Source organism: Sebastes umbrosus, chromosome 14 (genome assembly GCF_015220745.1).
Source record: "Sebastes umbrosus isolate fSebUmb1 chromosome 14, fSebUmb1.pri, whole genome shotgun sequence".
NCBI lineage: Eukaryota > Metazoa > Chordata > Actinopteri > Perciformes > Sebastidae > Sebastes > Sebastes umbrosus.
In genome coordinates, this window is record NC_051282.1 from 11056308 (window position 1) to 11080313 (window position 24006).

The 24006-nt window shown below is 41.2% G+C and overlaps 3 protein-coding genes and 1 long non-coding RNA gene across 5 annotated transcripts in view; 2 read left to right on the forward strand and 2 right to left on the reverse strand.

Moving 5' to 3' along the window:
• The window catches only part of LOC119502370, a 25864-nt gene extending 23036 nt beyond the window's left edge, over positions 1–2828 (forward strand). The window contains exon 2 of the long non-coding RNA XR_005210053.1: positions 1646–2828. This is a non-coding gene — a long non-coding RNA (uncharacterized LOC119502370). The remainder of the gene's footprint in view (positions 1–1645) is intronic.
• LOC119502369 (ATP-sensitive inward rectifier potassium channel 12-like) overlaps positions 1–7081 on the reverse strand; it is a 10988-nt gene extending 3907 nt beyond the window's left edge. Inside the window, exons 1-2 of the mRNA XM_037793310.1 lie at positions 6689–7081; positions 393–505 (exon numbers count right to left, since the gene is read on the reverse strand). Coding sequence (XP_037649238.1) covers positions 393–415 — 23 coding nt within the window. The 5' untranslated portion in view covers positions 416–505; positions 6689–7081. The remainder of the gene's footprint in view (positions 1–392; positions 506–6688) is intronic.
• A 6810-nt stretch (positions 7082–13891) lies between these two features.
• On the forward strand, positions 13892–18842 carry kdelr3 (KDEL endoplasmic reticulum protein retention receptor 3). 2 transcript variants are annotated; one of them, XM_037792120.1, is made up of 6 exons: positions 13892–14030; positions 14908–15063; positions 16503–16603; positions 17045–17203; positions 17448–17700; positions 18437–18842. In XM_037792120.1, exons 2-6 carry the CDS (start codon positions 14973–14975, stop codon positions 18478–18480), a joined length of 648 nt encoding a protein of 215 aa, XP_037648048.1. In that variant the 5' UTR covers positions 13892–14030; positions 14908–14972; the 3' UTR covers positions 18481–18842. The 2 variants fall into 2 exon arrangements, with proteins under 2 accessions (XP_037648048.1, XP_037648049.1); XM_037792121.1 differs by having other exon boundaries at positions 13998–14122.
• A 1603-nt stretch (positions 18843–20445) lies between these two features.
• LOC119501631 (GTPase IMAP family member 7-like) lies at positions 20446–22852 on the reverse strand. Its single transcript, XM_037792114.1, has 2 exons — positions 22516–22852; positions 20446–21548 (listed from the first exon to the last, which is right to left on the reverse strand). Exons 1-2 carry the CDS (start codon positions 22547–22549, stop codon positions 20500–20502), a joined length of 1083 nt encoding a protein of 360 aa, XP_037648042.1. The 5' UTR covers positions 22550–22852; the 3' UTR covers positions 20446–20499.
• Positions 22853–24006: the final 1154 nt, after the last annotated feature.

A 24006-nucleotide genomic window follows, 5' to 3' on the forward strand; every position in this document is an offset into this window, starting at 1 on the left:
TACTACAACATTACAAAATGATGAAATTGTTTCTGTAAAAGATCACCCCTTTGACACTGTAACTCCGGTACACATTAAATGCAGTAATAGATATGATAGAAATCAAATAAAGACACTGTGTCCAAATGTTTCCAGTATCATTTTTATAAAGCAAATGTGTGCAGTAAAACTAAACATAAGATACATCCAGGATGGCAAAATCATGCTGCGAATTGACTCCTTTATTTCTCATTTCTTTGTCGTTTGGGACTCAGACTTCAGTGATACAAAATGATCTAGTCGGCAAAGGAATGCTGAAATTTAAGAGTAGATTCAGGGCTTTAAACACTCACAAAGACCACTTAATAAAATGAATTAGTCCTAGACAGGCAGCTGACCAATAAATCCCTCACCTGTTGGACCTACTTGTTCCCATGGCACCAGGGATCTCTGGTATGGGGCCTGGTTGGGAGGCCAGACTCAGGTCTACACCATGGAGGTGATGCTTGGACAACTGAGAAGACCACTGCAGGAGAGAGACAGAGAGTAACAGAATCAGCCCGGATCAGTAAGGGATTTGAGGGTGAATAAGGGGGGAAACCACCCCCCTTGTTAGCAAAACGACTAAAATGCATCCCTCTTGTTAACCTGCCACCCCCCCTTTCCATAGTAGCAGAGATAGTGCAGGGGCAGAATATGTTAGTCTAGTCTGACTCATTGATCCTTGATCTGACTGAAGTTTGTGCAAGTTACAATCTATGGCCCCGACCATAGCTCTGAAATATCAGCAACCTAACTGCCGTGTGTTGATAAATCCATGGCTCTGTCCGTGGTGCTGAAGCACAGTAGCAGACAGATTTGTAATTGCGACTTTTTCTCGGAGTCAGTTTTATCTTGGATCTATAATATTCTCTAAACTATATAGTTTAGGATGTGGGTGGTTTTAAAAAAATACAGAACCAAAAGAGTCGTTCATGGAACAGTTTTCTATTCGTGGTGAATCAAACAATCTGGATCCGTCCCCACTGTTACAAATAAACACTAAACGTAGCCTCTAAAGTGGAGGTTTAACTCAAAAAAGAACAGAGAGCTGTTGATCGGGGGAGGCACACTTTAATAAATTGAAAACATGACCTTTCTTTAACTTTTTAAAAACCTAATCCAACATTGTTTCATCACATTTCCTCTCTTCATATGTTTAAACATTATATTGTGGGTTTCTAGTTGTTGTTGTTTTTAGGCTAAAGATGTGGATGATTTGATTCTGCAGAATGTCTTGAGGAACAGTGAGCCTGTGTGACCTTGCTCTTTAGAACAGAGTTGTAATGTTGTGCGTGGGTGTAAGTGGCGGTTTTACGTTTCATCTGCACGATGGACACATCTTGTAAGCGTAATTATAGATAAAGCAAAGTGTTTACTTTGGTTACACAGTTAAAAAACATGTTCTCAATCATTCTATCAACCAAAAGATTAAGCATAGCAGTGTGCACCCAACCAATAATTTTTTTTTTTACATTTCTGTGTATAATAAATGCATTTTAAGGACATTATAAGCTCAATTTAAAATCACTGAAAATAATGACGAGTTTGTTTCTCTGCAATGACACATCCTCATAAACGTGAGGATTATATTTTTATATTTTGTATGTGGTCTGTCTCCGTACAGGTGTCCTCAACAACAGCTGTGAAATAAGTTCTCCCTCCGCCGAGCTGTATCTATAAAAGGAAGATGCAACCAGCCAACCATCCATCATCAGGGTACCAATGTGTTACAGCAGAGATGAGACACACACAATACAAACCAGTTAACGGTCACCATGCTGGTAAAACTGGGACTTTCACTGGAGCCAGTTTCCATAGGAACATGTCTCCTGTGGCATTAGGGGGACTGAGAGTCACCAGAGACACGGTGATGAAAGGGGGGGCGAGTATACAGTACTAAGTGCTCTGATAACACGATTCATAGGGGGAGGGAGGGATGGGATGGGATGGGAGAAAGGATGTAAGGGCAGCGATGCAACATCTACATTTTAAACAAGGTGCAAGAGGTGACTCTTAGTGGAGACCTTTCTGATCCATATTACTAAGTGGGAACGTAAATGAGGACGAGAGAAATGTGTAGTTGGAGACTGTCTTTTGACCCAAGTCAAAAGACATTTTCAAAAAGCTTTTATGTTTTGCTTTATCCTACTTATCTTCCTAATGATTTGCCAAGGAGCACTCCACTGAGAGGAGTTCATTAATTACAGAAACATGTTTCAGAAATCACAGATTTTCACATAGTTTACATTTCTGTAATCTTTATTTTTGGTTGTTAATCTAGTCCAGATTTTAGATTTTATTTATTTCATCATTTTTGGTTTTGGGTTGGGAATGTTTAGTTTTAGTTTTTTAATTTATTTGCACAATTATTTGGATACAAAATACATACTATAGGAAGAAACTGTAATTTCAGTGCAGGAGAGGAAGGAAGTCTGAAAGGCTTATTCAGAATCCTCCCTGTTTTAAATAAATAAAAAAGTGACATTATTACTCATCAAAAGCGAAACAAAAAGGACAATACAAAAACCTAACTTACAAAGAACACACAGCACAAAGAATAACTATGTACACAACACTCATAAGCGAGCATAAGCAGTAGAAAAAGAAAAGAAAAGAAGAGAAAGAAAACAACAAAAACTAACCTAGGGTAAGTAGATATGTACAACCAAGTTAATGTAGAGAGAAGTAGAAAATAATAAAAGAAGAAAGTATGTTCAGACGTATCTGTGTGGTGCAAATATTCATGCATGCAGGATTGTGTCCTGAAATGATTAGTCAGTTAATCTATTAGTTGACTGAAAAAAAAATCAACAACAACTCTGAGAGTTAATTAATCATCTTAGCGACAAATCAAAAGTGCTTCTTAAATAAAATTTGGGCTGTTGCTCGAACAAAACAAGCATTTTTGTCATTTTCTGTCAATTTTTTTCACATTTTCTATCATTTTATAGACTAAACAATGTTTCTATTGATTGAAGAAGTAATCGACAGAGTAATTAATATGAAAATAATCGTTAGCTGCAGCCCTCTGTGTATGAAATATACCCTGTCTGCTCATATCCTGCCTTTGCCACCATATTGTACATTCATTAGTGTTTCAAGACTTGTGCAGTGTCGTGGAAGTATTTTACTGTATCTCTGCATCACTAACTCCTCCCTAATCTCCTAAATTCACAGATTAATAGTCAGTCATAATCTGTCGTACTGAAATAAGAAAGGTGGAGTCAATTCCTGGAGATTTCCTGACTGTTAATCCCAAAAGAGATAGAAGACAATGTCAAGAGGGGGATTAAGATGCATCGTCCACTTCCCCGAAAGCTTAATCGCCCCTCATGAGACTCACTATGACATCTGCCATAAAAATACATTCTCCATCTAGTATGTGAATACCTGGGTGTTATGGTGTGGCAGATGTGGTAGATAGTGGAGTAATTATGCAACGTGGTCTGAGTCATTTTGCATGATATGCTCATTGAAAAGTGGATATTAAATTTACTGTCTATGAAAGGTTTTACATTTTTCTTTGTATTTTCTCAATCTGATTGTCAAGATGATTGTTTAAAACTACTGGCAGATTAACCTTGTTACATAAATGTAAATCTAATAATGGAAGGACATGTTTGCTAAACATTTGACCTGCTGAATCCGTCTCACTAAAGCGCTTCATGCTGCATTCCTGTGTTGGGATGCTAGGGCTGTGGGTGACTGTTTTGAGTCAGTCATTCCACTGAGCAGGTTCACTTCACTTCCTCTTTATTTTCCTTTGTAGAACTAGCTGGAACAGTGTGAGAACTAAGTAATACATACCCCTGGTTCACCTCTGCTTCTAACACGCCAACCCACAGAGAAGCCAGTGCAAAGAATGATTCCCACGCTACCATCACATCCCAGACAACCTCCGTGTTGGCCTCATTTCACATTTGTTTTCCCATGTTGTCCGATTTGAATCTTTGCAAAACATTATATTTCACAGTTCAGATGTCCAACTAAACATCTATGACACTTAAGCTAAGTTAATGCGTTTTATTTTAAGGTGAAAGACTTCAGTTACTTTCCTCCTCAGGGATTTCAGTCTGTATTTCCGTCTGCAGAACTGAATGATCTGAAGGTGACCCTGAATGTTTGTTTACTGGACACACAGACAGAGAAAGGCTGCCACAATTACAGCCTATCAGCAGCAGCAGCAGCAGCAGCAGCAGCAGCAGCAGCTCACTAAATCGTCTTTTGACTGTCTACAGTTGGTCAGCCAATACTGTTACATCTATTACTTCTATTACTTGTAGGTATACAGTATAGTTACTGGTTTTTCAAAGTACTACTGGTCACTTTTTGGGTTGAAATGTCTCAGTGTAAGTATTTATTTACCTTAAAGGGGACATATCATGAAAAACTAACTTTTTCAGTGCTTGTGCACGTACATGTGCAACAAATTCTCACTCCCAACTCATGAAATGCCACCGCTTGTTCTCTTGCGTTATTTTTGGATGGACCACGGATGGCGTGTCAATGTACGCTTGATACATGCATTGTGTCCTTTCAAAATAAACTACAAACTAAACAAAGGTTTAGGCAACACAAGCACTTAGTTGTGGTTGATGTTAACTTCACTGACTAACGACTCACGTAACTCACGGAGATGACGATACTAACGACTCATGTGACTAGCAACTCACGGGACTAACGATACCGACGAGTCACGTGACTAACGACTGACGTGACAAAATAAGCCAACGTTACTTTTTTTTTTTTTTTTTTGCCCATCAAATAACGCAGCGGGTGGGTTTACATTGGAGTTAGCTGGAAGCCCGGTTTGTCACATACGGTTGCTAAAGTGTGCCTCCATGCGGTGGCACACTTTAGCAACGGTATGTGACGAACCGGGCTTTGACAAGTTGGGAGTGAGAACAATTTGATATTTGGTGTCTGGGGTGTCTACCAACCCACAAACTGTGAAATGAGACAACCCAGTCAGTTTTTTGTGGGCTGCCAAGATCAGAAAACATGTGATTCAACAAGACATTCAGATTTGACTCCCCTTCTATGTCACATGCAGGCTCATTAGAATATACCGCCCACAGCTTGAAAACTACCTTTGCAAAGGTGCACCATATTTTTCTCACAAGCCAATCAGAGCAGACTTGGCTTTTTTCAATAGGGGGTCTTAAAGAGACAGGAGCTAAAACGGAGCGTTTCAGACGGAGGGCGAATACAGGTATATTCAGACAGACAGTATGAGGAAAATAAAGTGTTTTTAAACATTAAAGCACGTAGACATGTTCTAGTAGAAACCTAAAACACAAGTATGATCCTGGAAATGAGCATGATATGTCCCCTTTAACTGTCCTGTTTGATGTTGTTTTTCCTGTGGTCCTGAAAAAGTCACTAGGCTGTCTGGATAAAAGAAAAGATTAGGTCAGAGTGACGTAATCAAGGCAAGATAAATCAATAACGTTCCCCTCAACCATGAAATGGTTCTTTATTCAAACTAAAAAGATCACTTTATACCCAGGTTCCCCCGTGATAGGCTTATGTATAAAATGTTGTTTGTGGTGAATTAAAGGTTATATTAAAGGTTTTCATTATGAAAACAAGTTTTGTTTTGATCAAAGCCACAAGCTGGTAATTTATATCAGCTGTGTTCCCTCTCTCTTTACTCCTTTGTGAGACCTTTCCTTTCCCTTCCAAAGGCTGCAGAAACAGAGATTTCTTTCCGATATGACTTTAAAGGGGACATATGCTCATTTTCAGGTTCATACTTGTATTCTGGGTTTCTGACAGAACACATTGACATGCTTAAATGTTCAAAAAACACATTCATTTACTCATACTCAGAATATACTTTTTGTTTGAATATGCCTGTATTCACCCTTAGCGCCTGTCTCTTTAAGTCGGACGTGTCTAGAAGTTAACCCGTGATTTGGGGAAACTCTTGCGCATTGGTTAAGGTTAGGCATTGATCTTGAATAGTTAAGGTTAGGATAGGTTATTGGGCAGCAAATCTTGCGAGAGTTTTTGCAGATTTTTATATCAGATTTCGCAATTTGCGGGTTACCTTTTAGAGCCCACCTCCCAGAAAAGCCCAGTCTGCTCTGATTGGCTTGCAAGAAAAATATGGTGCACCCTTGCAAAGGTAGTTCTCAAGCTGTGGGCGATAAATTCTAATGAGTCTGCATGTGACATAGGAAAGGGAGCCAAATCTGAATGGCTTGTGGAATCATGTTTTCTGATATGTTTCATGATATGTCCCCTTTAAGATGTTCAAAAACAAAAGCTACAAGATAATCCAAAAGTTGAAAACCAAGGAGAGATTTGTAGGCATGTAACATGTAAAATAACATTTGTTTGAAGTTGATCAACAGGTTCACATCATTGCCTCGAGGTGTGTTTAATACCTGCTGTCCCTTAATTTGTTTCCATGTGATGCCTTTGAGCCTCACCGGAGCCGTAGAGATTTACAGATACATGACGGAGAAGTGTGACTGTTCACTTGATCACACACACGACACGGCAGTTTCCATGATGCCTGAGCTTTAGTCTGTTTGACGCATTGCTTATTTTGCTATGATAACCGTAACAGAGCGTACAACTGCTCTTAATGTCATGGAAACTTAATCCATCAAGTTATTATTCTGATACTGAAATACTATTTGAACGTCATGATACTCACCAAGTTGTTTGTTGTTTTCTGTCACGTGGTTGTAATTTGGGTTCCTTGTTCTTCACTTCCCAAAATCCCACTTTCACTGTCCAGGGCAAAGGTCCCACATCCTTAGATTCATGTGGTCTGTGGTCCCTTCTTTCACTCTTCCTCTCTTTTAGTTTGTTCCTTTAGTTTCTTCTTCATCGCTTCTTCTTTCGTTTATCCCTGTTGTTTCTCTCTTTGAATCCGTTATTGTCCTCCACTGCCTCCTTCGCTGACCATAATCCTGTCTGTGCCGTGCTCTCCTGTGCGTACTCACTCACCCCGGGCTGAAAATGCTGTGTCAATCTCCCCTCTGCACAGCATGGGTTGGGAAGGGAGGGAGGGAGGGACGGAGGGACGGATGAAGGAGGAGAGGAGAAATGGATAAAAGAAAGGCATAGAGAGAAAAGGAGAGGAGATGATGCCACTTTGTCTGTTCACTCTAAGCATGTGTAGGTGTTGAATAATGCCTGATGTGCCCATGTAAGCATGCGAAAGCTCGTTTGAGTCATGATTTCTAGGCTAACTCTCTTTGAGGAACAACAGAGATGAGATACTGTAACAGGTGGGAGACAAAGAAAAGATGGGGGCTTGGAAATAGAGTGGTTGAGTTGCCATCATAGTTTAGATCTGAATCACCATGATGATCACAATAACATAGGCCTATTACTGTAAACTTACATTTACTCCAACACAATCAAAACCCCATAGACCCACAGCTCTGTTGGCACATTAAAATGCCACATCAATACAGTTACACAGGGAGAAAAGTGTCTGTTTGAATGGTTCAAGCAGTTTTTCTGCCCTGCGTCATTCTGTGCTGAATCGCACTTTATCTTGAAGTGCTGTGGTGTTGCATTGTTTAAAAAAAAACATTTGTATTACAAGTATTTGGTTGAAGTATCTTTCAGCCAACCTCCTGGTATAAGCTGTTGAGTTGAATTAACTCATTCAACTTAATGATGGAGAAGGACCTAGCCTGTAGTAGTCTGTAGACTACTACTGCATTTGCTGGTGGGCTGAATGGTTGTTGAACATTTAGTAGACAGATGACAGGAAGTGAGGGGAGAGAGAGAGAGATGGGAGTGACATGCAACAAAGGTACCCGGTCATATGCAAGCCGGGGGGCATTGTGGTTACAGGTCAGCATCTTAATCCCCTAGGCCACCTGGGCATCCGTAAATGTACCTAAATATGTTTCTCATTCACATTCATTAATTAATGCTGGGAGGGTCGTTAGCCATATTGGCAATTCTGATTGTGGTGAAAGACGGGGTCCCATCCAGTGACCTTTAATGTCATACCACGGGTTTGAAGTATAGTCAGTAAAATGTACTTGATCAAAAGTAAAACTACATTTTTGAATAAATGCCAAATACTTGATGTGTTAATGTGTAAGCCGTGTTTTAATGTTGTAATGTTATGCCAGGTGCCTTTAAATCTATTTCATTATGAAGTTTTTGTAGCTACAATGTTAATTTGTAAAAGGAATTACAGCTGTATATGTGTAAATGTCGAGTTAAAGTCTCCCAAAATGGAAAGTCCTTACCTCAAGACTGTAATTTAAAGGGGACATATCATGCTCATTTCCAGGTTCATACTTGTATTTTGGGTTTCTATTGGAACATGTCTACGTGCTTTAATGTTCAAAAAGCACATTATTTTTCTCATACTGTCTGTCTGAATATACCCGTATTCACCCTCTGTCTGAAACGCTCCGTTTTTCATGATAAGTCCTCTTTAAGTTACAGTATGGCAGTAAATGTACTCATCATTTCTCATCAATTCTCAAATTCTTTATCGGTGCAGCTGCACCAGGTTCATAATAGCAGTTAGAGTATTGGCTATGAAACTAATATGTATGAATTCTTTACTTTTCTACCTTTGACGTAAACATCATAAGTTTGTATATAGAGTCCGAGAAGTGCAACAGCAGACCTCTAAACCACTTCAACAAACTCCGCTTAATATCTAGTGCTCTCACAGCCACATTCTGCTGGCTGATGAAGATTGACACAGTCTCATGATGCTCAATAGAAAGACCCCAAGATACATCTTCTAGTTTAATTTAGGATTCCTTCATCCAGAATCCACATGACTATGTGAAATATGAATTGAGCAAAACAGTTTCTATGGAAACCACCCTCCTGCCCTCACCCACAGCTCCCCTTTTGCCCCCTCATCCCTAACTCCCTCATCCCTCCCCCTACTGTACCTCTTGCACTCCTTCCTTCCCTCTAAATTATAGGGAGGGTTACCTCTTTTCAAAATCTCTCTCTCTCACTGAGAAGGGATGTGGGTGTGCATCTGCCCATATGACAAATTCACAGAGGAGGAGCGAGGGGGCGGATGGAGACACAGAACTGTACGTATAGTGAGGCAAACAGAAAACATAGGACAGATGGAGGGAGCAACATGTACACTAAGAAGGAAATAACACCTGTTAGAGTTCTGCTGTAGAGGATGACATGACGAGAATCATACAAGGGTCAATCAAACATGACGAGGACTGTGAGAGTAGTAATAGAAGACTTGAAACTTGACTTGGACTTGCAAAGAATGACTTGTGAGCATCTCTGCTTTTTAGTTCAAGAAAGTATACTTTAACTTATAGTTCTCAGCCAATGATTTATGCATTACATAAAGAGACTTGCTCCTTTTGCTATTTTCGTGATTAGATTAAAAATAATAATAACGTGTTGTTCTTGCATGCCTCTACGATGAACAGATAATCCAAAAACTTGATGAATTGAAGTAAATTTATATCAAAACAGCCTTTTACAAACTCTCACACGCTTTAATAGGCTACCCTATCAAAGAATAGCACAACTACATGCCAAGTATTCTTTTCTGTAGGCCTATAAGGCAAGAATACTTAATTATACCTTTCCTAAGTATATCTTGATCAAAAGATGAAATAAGTAGGCCTATAAGCCAAATATACTTAGACTTTTAAGTATACAGTACTTGTCAGTATGAGCCAAGTATACTTAAGTATACTTTTGTTAAAGGGACTGTTTGTAACTTTTTAAACGTATAAATGTAGCGGGTCGCCACACATGCGCGCTCGCATATGCGCGTTCGCGTGTGGCCGCTGCCTCTCCTCCTCTGCCTGCCTGCCTGCCTTCACTCAGACAGCGCGCGCGTTCTCGCATACTCGCTCCACCTCTACTAGATGTGAACGCGCGCTCACTCCACACTGCAGAAGAGTTAGTTTAGTTCTGAGAATATCTAGTGAATGTACAGTGGACGTTTGTGCAGAAATAAAGGCTGCAGCTCCTCCAGACCAACAGAGGTTTCCCGTGTCTTGTGAAGTGATGGAGCTCCTCAGCGAGTAACGTTATCGTCACGTTACCGACCGGGTGCCGGTGTCTCCCTGCTCTCTCCGGCTGCGGGCAGAGAGAGCAGGGAGAGCAGGGAGACACGCTGCAGAGCCCCGCTGCATCAGCCTGCGCTGAGGCATGAAAAGCCAACACTAAGATCAGATCTAAATCATGTTCATGGAGAGACCTTCGTCTTGTCAGCTAACATTACTGCCAAACAGGTGAAATATAGAGTGATATTGTGGTTTTAGCTGACGTGTGTCGCCTCACTGTTTTGAGCGATGCTCGTTCAGGTATATTTAGAGCGAGCAAGCGCGAGCCCGACGCTGACTTTCGTTGATTTCACGGCCACAGGTGTCGCTGTTAAGAAGCATTTCTGAAAGTTACAAATAATCCCTTTAAGTATATCTCTGATAAGTACATAAAAAGTAAACTGAAAGTATACTCAGTATGTATAGTTTTAGCACATATGCACAAAGCGAGAAAATAAAGCAAGAGTAATACTATAGCAGCAGGTCAGTACGGGTCAGCCAATATAAACAGTGGAAACACACCAGAGAAATGTGGTGATGTTATTCACTATTTCTCTGAATTATTTCTTGAGTTATTGAACGTGTAAAGTTGGAAAGACAGTGGAAATGGTGTTGGGAGTTTTTCTTTATCCTGACTTTGAAAAACTGGTTTGGAAGAGACTGTTTCATGTCTAATTCTGGTCCAATTTTACCACTAATGAGAAATGTTTCTTTGTGGCTGCACCCAACCCTAAACGGAGAAAAATCTCTGTGCTGCCCATTTAATTAAAGCAATTTGTCCTCGTTACTTTGATAAATAGGTTTACAATATAAAGCCAAGAGAATATAAATAGGCTAGGAAAATTGGGATACTGCTCAAGCTTTAAAGGAGGCTCCAGGTGGTTAATTTCTAATCTCTGACTATCAAAATGATTATACCTATTAATTACCTTTAGCCTCGCTTTACAGATAATCACAGCCTCTACCAACGGTAGACACTAAATGACTGGGTAGCATAACAGTAAAAAAGTTGTGCTGTGTGTGATGGGGGATCGAGGGTTGCAGACAGACGGATCAGACAACCGCTCGGTGCAGCATCTGAGGAGGAGATGAGCAGGCAGACAGACTCCTCTGGGAAGACCGGACTGTGTGTAGGTATAAATAGCTACTAATCAGGCCTGGGTGTCAGATTAGTTCCCATAACCTTTTGTTCAGAACACCATGGTCTGTGTATGGGTCAGCTCTATCCAGAGGATGTCCTGTACAGTACATTTGTCTGGAAGAAAATCCCCCATAGGAGACTAATAGAGCATCATTTTATTGCATATTGTCAGTTTCTTCTTTCCTCTTCATCATTCATGTATCACTCTTACTGTCTGATGTATCAGCTTTCAGATAATACGAACACTTCTGCTTGAGAATAAACTTGAACAACCTGTTGACAGAAAAGAGGCCCGGATGCTTCAGGGGTGTATGAAGAAGCTGTGTACTCTTCGTCGGTGTGTGGTGCCCCCTCACTTTCTCTGCATCAGCACCGCACAGATGCAGTCTGAAGTAGGCTGAGAGCATTTCCTCTGTAATCTCAGGTGATTTTACTGCATCAAACATGAGAGTAGGAGGCATGGGAGCAGGATGTGTGTGATGCCATGAATTCAGATGCAATTTGTGGATTAAAGGAGGACGGAGGTGGTGGTGGAGACGGTGGGATTTGATAGGAAGGGAGACACTGAGTGATGAGAAATGGAGGGTGAATGGTTTTTAGGTTTTGACTGTGACTCAGATAGCAGAATTGGGAGGAAAGGGAGGCAGGTGGAGTGGATGTGCCAGAAGAAAGTGACGACAGAGGGTCGAGAGTATTTTAAAACACTGAAAAGCATTAGAAAAGAGCTACAAGCCCTCTCTGGACTGTGGCATTTACCTTAAGAGACGGTTTTCTATTTGCATACAACAAAAACTTTTATCTTCATTCTAAAGACTCGTCTCAATCTCATCTAAATGAGAATAACACAAATAGAAACAGCTCGTCACACAGCTGGAGAAGTCTCAAAACATCCTTCCCAGTGTGGGATGAGATATTTTCAAATTACCATCTGTCACAGATAATTATTCATCGTCTGCTGTGAAACACGATTGCTAATGAAATCCGCTAATTTAATCAGTCTGAATCATTTCAATATGATCTGATTACTACACGTTTGCATCTAATTACATTTAATTAAGCGTATTAATGTCTCAACCTGAAGACAGGTACATATTGGTGTATGATTCATACAGCCCATCTGCCAAAGTTGATAAAGATAATAGGCAAGACAAGGCAATTTTTTGGGAAAGCACATTTCACACACAATTCAAAGTATTGGACATAATATAATAAAACCATTAAACAGGAAAGACAAAACATTGAAACACAACTGAAAAGGATGGATAGATAGATTGATTGATAGATAGATAGATAGATAGATAGATAGATAGATAGATATTGTGATTATTTCTTGTGAAATGTAATTATTCATTAATATGTAATTTCGCTTTTGCAATAATGTAACCTGAACATTCTGCCAATAAAGCTTATTTGAATTTGAATTTGAATTTAGATAGATAGATAGATAGATAGATAGATAGATAGAAGAACATTAACATTTTTAATATGGATTTAAAGGTAGATTGATCTTTCTATACCGTGTATACCACCCCTTGGATCTGGGGTCAACATGCTGACCTATCTGATAAAGGCATAAAATGCCCCCAAAATCATAATAATAAATTTGACTACTTTTAGACCACCTAAATGCATAAATAAATAAATGATTCAGTATTTCTCCCAGCTTTATTCCTGGCAGTGTGGGGAGGGCTGTGAAACAGCATTTAGACCTTAAAGGGATTGTTTGTAACTTCTTACATGTATAAATCACCCGGGTCGGTGTCACATGAGCGCTCGCGTGTGGCTACGCTGTGCAGACAAAACTCCAACACAAACTACACGGAAGCAGTGTCTCCACACTGTCTTGCAAAACCGTGTTGGCCGCGGACAGAGGACGCGGGGGAGACCGTAGCTTTGGTTTCCAGGGCCGGAGTCTCTGCTGTACTCTGCTCCTCTGCTCCTCTGCCTGCTTGGCTTCACTCAGCTCGCTCCACCTCTACATGTGCATGCGCGCACACTCCACACTGCAGAAGACTTAGTTTAGCTCTGAGAATATCTAGTGAATGTACAGTGGACGTTTGTGCAGAAATAAAGGCTGCAGCTCCTCCAGACCAACAGAGGTTTCCCATGTCTTGTGAAGTGACGGGGCTCCGCAGCGAGAAACGTTATCGTCTCCGACCGGGTGCCGGTGTCTTCCCTGTTCCCTCCGGCCGCGGTTGGGAGGCTGAAGCAGGAAAAGCCAACCCTAGGATCAGCAGTGATTCATGGAGAGACCTTCGTCTGATCAGCTAACATTACTGCCAAGCAGCTGAAATATAGAGTGATATTGTGGTTTTAGCTGACGTGTGTCGCCTCACTGTTTTTAGCGATGCTCGTTCATGTCTATGTAGAGCGAGCACAAGCGTGAGCCCGACGCTGACTTTCGTTGACTTAACGGCCACAGGTGTCGCTGTTAACAAGCATTTCTGATTCTTACAAACAGTCCCTTTAATGTTTGGAAATAAAATGGAAAAGCTTCATTTTAATGGTTTGTGATTTTCTTATAATTTTCTAATAGGCCTAATATGTCTCGTGGAACGAACAACAGTAATCTGATACTGGGAAATAGAGACACAATTCTCAGTTCTGTTAAATGAAAACAAAAGGAAATCCATTTCAGTTCTTTTTTTCAATGATTTTCCTCCTATTGAAAAGAGTGTGTGTTGTAACTCCTTATTGCCTGCAGTCTGTCTCCCTCTGCTGTTAAAGGGATGCACCTCTTGAGGACAGCCAGAGAGTCAAGCAACACCGGAAATGTGAAGTTTTGCCTTCCAAATACAACAGTAAAATCTTTTAAAACAACGAATCGCCAGGTAATATTCCTCATCCTTAAATACTTGATCAATTTAGGTATTTTAAATGATAGCCTTGTCTTGGAGAAAAAATGGATTTACCTTCGATACATGTAAGTGTGAGGGAGATGGCATCTTGTGTTGTACTGGAGAGATTTACATACATGACCAGAGGAAAAGCAGCAGAATTTGAAAATGTTTGGAAACCTTTGTTGGAGTTTCTTGGACGTCAAGGAAGCACAGTCACATTGAAACTGCTGTGTGTTGCTGAGTGCTGTTGTTCAAATTGTTGTGTGCTTATTCATTTTTTGTTCTTCTTCTTTGAGGTATTTATTTGTTTTGTCTTATCTTTTATTTTCTTTGTTTTCTTTGTTAGATATGTGAAATACATGAGATGTCATGTCTCTCTTTCTTTGATTACTGTGGAAATTTCATTACAATTACAATTTCATTGTATAATTTAATTATTAATATTGTTAGTCTGTCTATATATATGTTTATATGTAAAATTCAATCAAAATATTGTTTATATATATATATATTTTTTAGGTATTTTACATGTCAACTTTATACACTATAGTGGCTAATTCTCAACATAACACCACGTGTTGACTAATGGGTGTTTACTTTGAAAGGATCAGAACCGGAACCGGAAGCATTGTTTGAAGCATGCTAGCTGAGCTTGACGCTGGTTTGACTCTCTGCGCTGTCAGCCACGTCACCTCCTCTGAAACAACTTTCCTCAGACTAATGCGGACACAGTGAGACTCTGATTGGACTGTCTGCGTATCTACATCAGTTTAGATAACGAGCCAACAAGCGACCAGACTCTGAGTTCACTGTGTGTAGCTGAAAGCTTCTTTTATAGCTTCGTCTCTTCACTTTTTTTCCCTCGTAGTGTCTGCAGGACGTGTTATAGGCCTGCGAGGAGGAGTTGTGTTGTTGTTATAGGACATAAACATCATGAATGTCTTTCGTCTGGCGGGTGACGTGTCACATCTGGTGGCTATCATTATCCTGCTGCTGAAGATATGGAGGTCCAGGTCCTGTGCTGGTAGGCTACTGCTGACATCACTGCACTTTAACTTACTGCTGTGACTGTGTGCACCCTCACTACAACAATATGCATGTATATACATCACTGCACTTTAACTTTAACTGGAGTGACTGTGTACACCCTCACTACAACAATATGCATGTACAGTATATATACATCACTGCACTTTAACTTACTGCTGTGACTGTGTGCACCCTCACTACAACAATATGCATGTACAGTATATATACATCACTGCACTTTAACTTACTGCTGTGACTGTACACCCTCACTACAACAATATGCATGTATGTACACATCAGTGCACTTTAACTTACTGCTGTGACTGTACACCCTCACTAAAACAATATGCATGTATATACACATCAGTGCACTTTAACTTACTGGTGTGACTGTGTACCTCCACTAAAACAATATGCATATACAGAATACAGTATATACACATCAGTGCACTTTAACTCACTGGTGTGACTGTGTACCTCCACTAAAACAATATGCATGTACAGAATACAGTATATACACATCACTGCACTTTAACTTACTGGTGTGTGACTGTACACCCTCACTAAAACAATATGCATGTATATACACATCAGTGCACTTTAACTTACTGGTGTGACTGTGTACCTCCACTAAAACAATATGCATATACAGAATACAGTATATACACATCAGTGCACTTTAACTCACTGGTGTGACTGTGTACCTCCACTAAAACAATATGCATGTACAGATTATATACACATCACTGCACTTTAACTTTAACTGGAGTGACTGTGTACACCCTCACTAAAACAATATGCATGTATATATACATCACTGCACTTTAACTCACTGGTGTGACTGTGTGCCTCCACTAAAAGAATATGCATGTACAGATTATATACACATCACTGCACTTTAACTTTAACTGGAGTGACTGTGTACACCCTCACTAAAACAATATGCATGTATATATACATCACTGCACTTTAACTCACTGGTGTATGACTGTACACCCTCAATACAACAATATGCATGTACAGTATATATACATCACTGCACTTTAACTTACTGGTGTGACTGTAAACCTTCACTAAAACAATATGCATGCAGTTGTGCAGTATATATACAGCTGTATATCAGTGCACACAAATACACAGTGAAGTGTTTTTGTACATATCATTACGGAGGGTGTGTGTGTGTGTATAATGCTGAGTGGTTCTGCAGGAGTGGAAGCAACGTGGCAAAAGCAATCTGCTGCCTGCTCCACCTATTCTACAGCAGCCTGTATCTTTATAACAAACTCATTATAGAGCTGTCTCATGTTGCAGTTAAAATCATAAAATTGTGGCAACACTTTCTTCTCATATCTGTGAGCTGTGAGCAGAAAGTGGGGATCTGCTTTGACTGCACATTAAAACAGAGATTAAATCTCTCTCTCTCCCTCTCTGTAGGCATCTCTGGGAAGTCTCAGGTGCTGTTTGCACTTGTCTTCACCACCAGGTACCTTGACCTGTTCACCATTTTCATCTCTCCTTACAACACGGTCATGAAGGTAGGTGTTGATCACACGCAGTTACACACATACAGTGACCCTTAACCTGCCCTCAATGAAAACACAAGGGCTTAAATACTACAGCTGGCAGAAAGGCCATTACAAGAAACTGGCTTGTAGTGGACCCACCCAGACTTAGTCAATGGTTAGGCATAGTACAGGACATATTTGTGATGGAGGAAAATAACTTATTCTCTAAGAGTGAAAGAAGACGAGTTTAACAGAAAATGGGGAAAATGGATTAGGTATAGATATAAAGACATAGGCACTGTATCATTTATACTTAAGGTCATGTAAGGGCACCAAGTCATGGTGATTAAGTTTGTCCTCAGTTAGACAATCCAGTTTCACACACACATACTGTATGTAGTAACTATGCAAAGCAGGCAGCAATCAGACAGTTTACATGTACTTATAATCAATATTCAACTCTGCTCTCAGGTGGTGTTCCTGGCTCTGTCCTATGCTACAGTATACCTGATCTACATGCGCTTCAGGAACACGTACGATGCTGACAACGACACGTTCCGTGTTGAGTTCCTGTTGGTGCCAGTCGTCGGGCTGTCTTTCCTGGAAAACTATGCTTTCACCCCACTGGAGGTAAATAAGCACTCAGACAGTGTCTTCAATACATTTGGGTCCAGGTGTGGAAAAGTTTAAATACATAAGATGGCTTATAAACATGCAGCTTGAAGTATTTATGGTCAGTTTAAGTTCAGTTTTCATTAATGTTGCATATATATATATATAGGCCGCCCAAACAATACATCTCTTTTCATTTGTACTTTTAACGCCTCAGTTTAAGAGTCAACTCATGTTTCTCCTTCTCTCTGATTCCATCCAGATCCTGTGGACCTTCTCCATCTTCCTGGAGGCGGTGGCCATAATGCCGCAGCTTTTCATGATCACCAAGACCGGCGAGGCGGAGTCCATCACCACCCACTACCTGTTCTTCCTCGGCCTCTACCGAGCCCTCTACATAGCCAACTGGGTGTGGCGTTACCACACCGAGGGCTTCTTCGACCAGATCGCCGTGGTGTCCGGCGTCGTGCAGACCATCTTCTACTGCGATTTCTTCTACCTTTACGTCACAAGGGGTGAGTGAGGACTATTGTAAAGGTGGATGATTCTATTGGCTGTGGAGACTTGTGGCTAATTTCAGCTTTGATCTCTTTAGATAAGAAGGAGAGGCCTTAGGATAGTTCTAATCTATAGATCTGGTGCTGCTATTTGGACTTTTCCAGAGGAAATACCTCATCAAAAATATTGACAAAAGCTCTTTATAATTTACCAGACTACAAGTTATTGTCTGTCGAAGCCCAAAACACCCAAATTAACATTTTCTTCTGATTTAAAACAGAGAAAATGTAAATTTAGTATACGTAAATACACAAATGTTTAGTCTTTTTCCTTGACAATTGACCAAGACAGTTAATAGGCCCTTTTCACAGCGCCCACTTTGACATGTCATAGTAGAATAAACACAGGTGTAATTAATACAAGCCATTCCAGCGAGCCAGCATGCGCACTACACCAGGGTCCTGGCACACCTAAATGGAACAGGCCCATAATAATTAATGTTATTAATTACACTTGTGATTACCATGTCTACTGAAGGCTGTCTTGTGGTTATGAGAAATGAACTGAGTATTGTGTGCTGTGTTATTAGCTTTTAATCCTGCTCTTCCAGTCGAGGAGGATAAGTATCCTTCTTGGTAAAGCAAAGAGTATGAATCTGGTTTGTAGACAGTGGAAATAGTGCTTGGTAAACAGAGTACTCTGTTCTCATGCCTACTTCGTTCTCCCTCTGTGTCCTCCGCTGCCTGTCTGCAGTGCTTCGAGGAAGAGGAAAGATGAGCCTGCCGATGCCCATTTAAATCCGACGTCTGTGCCGTTCAGCCGCCCATCTGTGCCTGCAGCTACAGCTCAGCATCTGAACACACACTCTGCCCTTCAACTGTACATGCATTTAGCAATGGGACTATAATGATCTGACGTCATTCTGTAGACCAACCATGTGTGCGCCTCTAGAGCTTGGTTTTCGGTGTGATTGGTACTTTGTGTGTGAGTCTGTGTGTTTACAAGTATATGTGTGCGTACGTACATGCACTGTTGTGATCAGAAGTTTGGGATGTGTGTTCGGGGTTCTTTTTCTTCATAAGATGCAAACGTGTCACTGGAAATGTGTCGCTGATGTGTACGTGGAACTTAAATTCAGGCGAGCGAGTAACACTATGGAAACTATGTATTTGTCTTTACTTTCCCTTTTAGGCTTTGGAGACTGTTACAATGTTGAATCCACAAAATTGTAAATCAGGTAGATTGTATGTAGCTTCGGATCCAGTGTTTCCTGTGTTAAAGGGATGGTTTGGGTGTTTTGAAGTGGGGTTGTATGAGGTACTTATGCATAGTCAGTGTATTACCTACAGTAGATGACGGTCGGCACGCCCCCCAGTTTGAAGAAGCAGACAGGAGTTACCGCACGGAACCAAAGCAATGTGCTGCTGTGGACGGGGCCTAAAAGAAATCAATAGCAGTTTAAGTGTATGCTATATTTAGAATATTTTCACCGCTTTACCTTGAGGTCAGACAGCCCTTTCTGACAGGCAACTGAAGCCATTGTTTTCCATCTATGCTGTTGCCAAGGCCACCAGACTCCATTGAAAAATACAGTCATTTTACCTTGCAGAACACAGAGGTTGCTGGTCTACCGTTGCCTCGATTGGTAACCCAAAACATACTAACCGACCAGCAACTCCCGTGTTCTGTAAGGTAAAATTACTGTTTTTTTCAATGAAGTCTGGTTACCCTGGGGAGAGCATAGATAACGGCTTCAATTCCCCGCCAGAAACCGACTGTGTAGTGTCTGACATGCAAGGTAAACCGGTGAAAATATTGTAAAAACAGTATAACATACACTTCAACTTGTTTTTTTTAAGGTTGGCCTTTCTTTTAGGAGACTAAAATACTGACCGTCATCTACTGTAGGTAATACACCGACTATGGATGGATAAGTACCTCATACAACCCCACTTCAGAACACCCGAACTATCCCTTTAAAGCTGCAAGAGTTCTCCGAGTTTCATGTCAAAGAATCCTACATTTTATCCAATCACTACCACATTTGATAAACTCAGTTATGCCTGGTGATTTAAACTAATGAAAAATATTGTACTTTTGTTCTCTTTTAAGTCAAGTTAATTTTATTTATATAGCCCGATACCACAAATTTGCATCAAGGGGCCTTTACAATCATCTGTACATCTTCCACAAAGTGTCTTCCTCTTTGGTTCTGTAATGTCAGACACTCCCTGAATAGCTTACTGTATTAGATGCAAACTATTTCTTTCCTTTTATTTTTTTTTTATATTTCCTCTTAATCGTCGTCTCTTTTATATTTCAATGTATTTCTTCATGGGAGAAAAACAGGGCTAACAAATATGTCATGTCTTAAATGAAGCCAAAGATGGAACAGATAACTGCTGCAATGTTTTAATCAAACAAATGTTTTAGTCCTTCATGGGTTGTTTCTGTGACCGAACTGAGGGGGAAATGGCAGTAGAGCGTGTTGAAATTTCTGTAAAGGATGAACCAGTTTTTGACACAAATGTTTTAGTCACAGTTAGTTGAATTGCACACCATTTTTATGACATTACCTTTATTATAACATGTGAATTCACTCAATTCAAAGGTGTGGCTTTGTTCTTTGTTACACATGGACTGCAACACACCAGGATGTTTACCTTTCGGCAGGGTGTGCACACACACACACACACACACACACACACACACACACACACACATATGCATTCTTATTTAACAGTATGTTTTGAAAGTGCCTGTGCATTGTGCTGATGTTAAACAGAGATTTACACTAGATGTATGACTGGCTGTATTCAACGAGGAGTTTTCAGGAACGTCTTTCTGTGTTTATATAACACCTTGCCTCCTTCTCTCACAGCTCCTCCCACCGCTTTAGCAGCTGAGGTGATGGAGAACGGCGACGCTGCCAGAGCTGCCGCCCTCTCCACCACCTTCACCTTCTTCACGACCTTCCCTTTCCCTTCGTCTTTCCCCATGATCCCTGCCCCCTCCGCGGCACCTTTCCCCACCGCGGTCACCAGCTCGGACCAGAACAGCCTCTCCGCCCTTTTCCTCTCCTCCTCTTCCTCCCTCCTCCTCCTCCTCTCCTCCTCTTCCCCCCTCTCTGGTCTCTGCTCCTCTTCAGCCGCCTTCTGTGGGGACTCCACCTCGTGTCCTCTTTCTTCCAGAATCCTCACTTGCGCCTCCCTGATGACCCTCTCGGCCTTCTTGAACATGTCGTTGCTATAGCAACCGCCTCCGTTGTTCGCCACAGTCTTGTCTATCTTCTCCAGGAGCTGTACGACCTGTTGTGACTCGCACTCCGTTGTCTTGTCCTGTTCACTGTTATCAAAGAGGTGATAGCCTCCGTGGCAGCTGCTGACAAATTCCGACAGCTCGTCGCTCTCTCCCAGGAAGTCCTCGATGCGTTTGCCGTGCAACTGGTCTCCCCAGGTGAACAACACCAGGGTGTACCTGGTGGCTTCAGGTCCAAACGAAGCCTTGATCCACTCCAAGGCGTCCCTCTCCTCCTGGGTGAACCTGCCAGGCTGCAGGGTCACCACGAAGGCGTGGGGTCCCGGGGAGGACAGGACAACGCACCGTCCCACCTCTGCCATGACCTCCTCGGGGGACAGGTGAGTGTGCAAGAACCCCGGAGTGTCAATCACAGAGATGCCCCGCCCGTCTACGGTCCCGGTCTGTCTCGTGCACTGTGTGGTGACAGAACAGGGGGAGACGTTGACCCAGAAGGCGGACCTGCCCAGGATGGTGTTGCCTGAGGAGCTTCTGCCGGTTCCTGTCCTCCCCAACAGGACGATCCTCAGGGGTTTAGCCTCTGATGTAGGGGGCGATGCTTCACAGGCTGTGGGAAAATTACAGTCATAGTACATGTATATTATCATTAGGGCTGTCAAAGTTAATGTGATAATAACGCAGTTTTAAAGCTAGTGAAGATACCGGCATCATAGGAAAACTAGAAAAACCTAAGGAATCCATCGGTACCAACCATGTCCTACTAGCTTGTCGTGATGGAGGCTAAATAACGCTCCAAACTTAGGCTAAATTTTGGCGAGGAAAAACTGGCATGGCCATTTTCAAAGGGGTCCCTTGACCTCTGACCTCAAGATATGAATGTAAATGGGTTCTATGGGTACCCACGAGTCTCCCCTTTACAGACATGCCCACTTTATGATAATCACATGCAGTTTGGGGGCAGGTCATAGTCAAGTCAGCACACTGACACACTGACAGCTGTTGTTGCCTGTTGGGCTTCAGTTTGCCATGTTATGATTGGAGCATATTTTTTTAATGCTAAATGCAGTACCTGTGAGGGTTTCTGGACAATATTTGTTATTGTTTTGTGTTAATTGATTTCCAATAATAAATATATACATACATTTGCATAAAGCAAGCATATTTGCCCACTCCCATGTTGATAAGAGTATTAAATACTTGACAAATTTCCCTTTAAGATACATTTTGAACAGATAAAAATGTGCGATTAATCGCGATTAACTATGAACAATCATGCGATAAATCGTGATTAAATATTGAATCGATTGACAGCCCTTATTATTAGTTAATAACAGTCATATCTAGCATATTTAAAGCAGATATTCTAAAAAAAATACTACATTTTCATGGGAGCATATAAGATTTCAGATCATATTTGGTCTGATTTATTAATTATGAATTAAGTTGTTTGATTTATATGATATTCTAAATGATTATTATTGTTTTCTTGTGTAGATAGTAGCCATAAGGGCAAATGGCACAATGCAGCCCTGATCAGCAGCTTGGTGTGATGATAACAGTAATAATCCACATACCTTTATGTGACTCAGCATTTTCAGATGACGACATCCTAACAGGGAAAATACAGTAAAGCCTTAATTTTTTTTTTTCAGTGACCGAAAATCCAGGATAGGGATTCCTTATATTTCCGCTGTGATTGAGATGTTTTCTGTCTTTTAATCGTCATTGATTTAGCAGCAAACAGCAGAGAGCATCATCAGAGCAGCAGCTGCAGTCCATGGAGGAGCAGAGAGGCGCTATAAACCCTGAGATGATGACAACACCATACATTAAAGTTATCATGCAGTGAAGGCCACCATAGCAGACAACCCGGTATTAAAACAAACGGTTCCTCACTAATACAGCGACCAACAATACTGTTGTTACTGTTGTTATTTCGATAATCACACAACTAATGAGATGCAGGTAGATATTAATGGAGCCTTGTAGTTCTTCGCTGTGGCCACTGGAGGGCAGTGAACACTCACAGTTCTAACCCAGCCAACATCTGTATGTGGGGCCCATGTGTGTGGTAAATGGGCTGAAAAATGGGCCCTATATGGGATTGTCCGTGGGTTCAATAATGTCCCCGTGCCAATTGCCCTTGTGGGTTTCATGCAGGAGTACACTGGGTGTCTTATGGGCCTGATCTGGGCAACATAAACCAAAACCCATCTCGGCCCCAGGTTTAAGTTCTATGTGGGAACTACATGGGGACTACATGGCCTGAAATATGGGTTGTAAGTGGGTTTGTCCACAGTTTCCATGTTGGCACCATGCACTAATTTCCCAGTAGTGACCCAAATAGGACCCACACGGGTAGCCCACATGGGGAGTCCATGTGGGACCAACTTACTTGTGTTACCCATTCTGAGCCCATGCACTAATTTCCCATTAGTGACCCACCTAGAACCAACTTGGGTAGCCCACATGGGGGGCCCACGTGGGACCAACTTAGTTGATCCAAGTGGGCCCCAGATAAGATGCTTATTTTGGGCCCATACCCACTTGGTACCCAGGTACCCCCAGCATAACCCATGTGGGGCCCACGTAACCATGTTGGCTGGGAAATAGTCTCAGGTCAACACTGACTCCACATTGCGTCAGTATATTTTCCGTGAAAACAATTAAAAACAGCAGTGTTTCTAATATCGAACTACAATGAACCTGGGAAAACTGAAATTGTGGCTGTTAATTTCAGAAAAAAATAAAAGATAAAGTTCTGCTTTGCTCTCCTAATCAGTGACTATTTGATGTTGGGAAGAGTTGACACTAAGTTAATTAGAAAATGTAATATATCACACTTTGTACCCCCCTTATCACATACATGTTATTACAAAGTACATCTACTCGGTTTAGGCTACTAATTGCTAACACAGCAGGGAACACAGCACAGCAGGATTTCCTTTAATATTCCCCAAAATAAATGTCTCCATGTTTTCACTTTATCATAAGGATGAGGTGTGATTAATGTGACAACTACACTGAGCTATGATGGATTTACATCCAATAAGAATGAGTCATCA

Excerpts from the sequence above, each read along its gene's own strand:
- kdelr3 (XM_037792120.1), top strand. The coding sequence starts at position 14,973 with ATGAATGTCTTTCGTCTGGCGGGTGACGTGTCACATCTGGTGGCTATC. Across the intron at positions 16,604-17,044 it reads CTTACAACACGGTCATGAAG|GTGGTGTTCCTGGCTCTGTC; the intron begins GTAGGTGTTGAT and ends CTCTGCTCTCAG. Across the intron at positions 17,701-18,436 it reads CTACCTTTACGTCACAAGGG|TGCTTCGAGGAAGAGGAAAG; the intron begins GTGAGTGAGGAC and ends GCCTGTCTGCAG.
- LOC119501631 (XM_037792114.1), bottom strand. The coding sequence starts at position 22,549 with ATGTCGTCATCTGAAAATGCTGAGTCACATAAAG. Across the intron at positions 21,549-22,515 it reads AAATGCTGAGTCACATAAAG|CCTGTGAAGCATCGCCCCCT; the intron begins GTATGTGGATTA and ends ATTTTCCCACAG.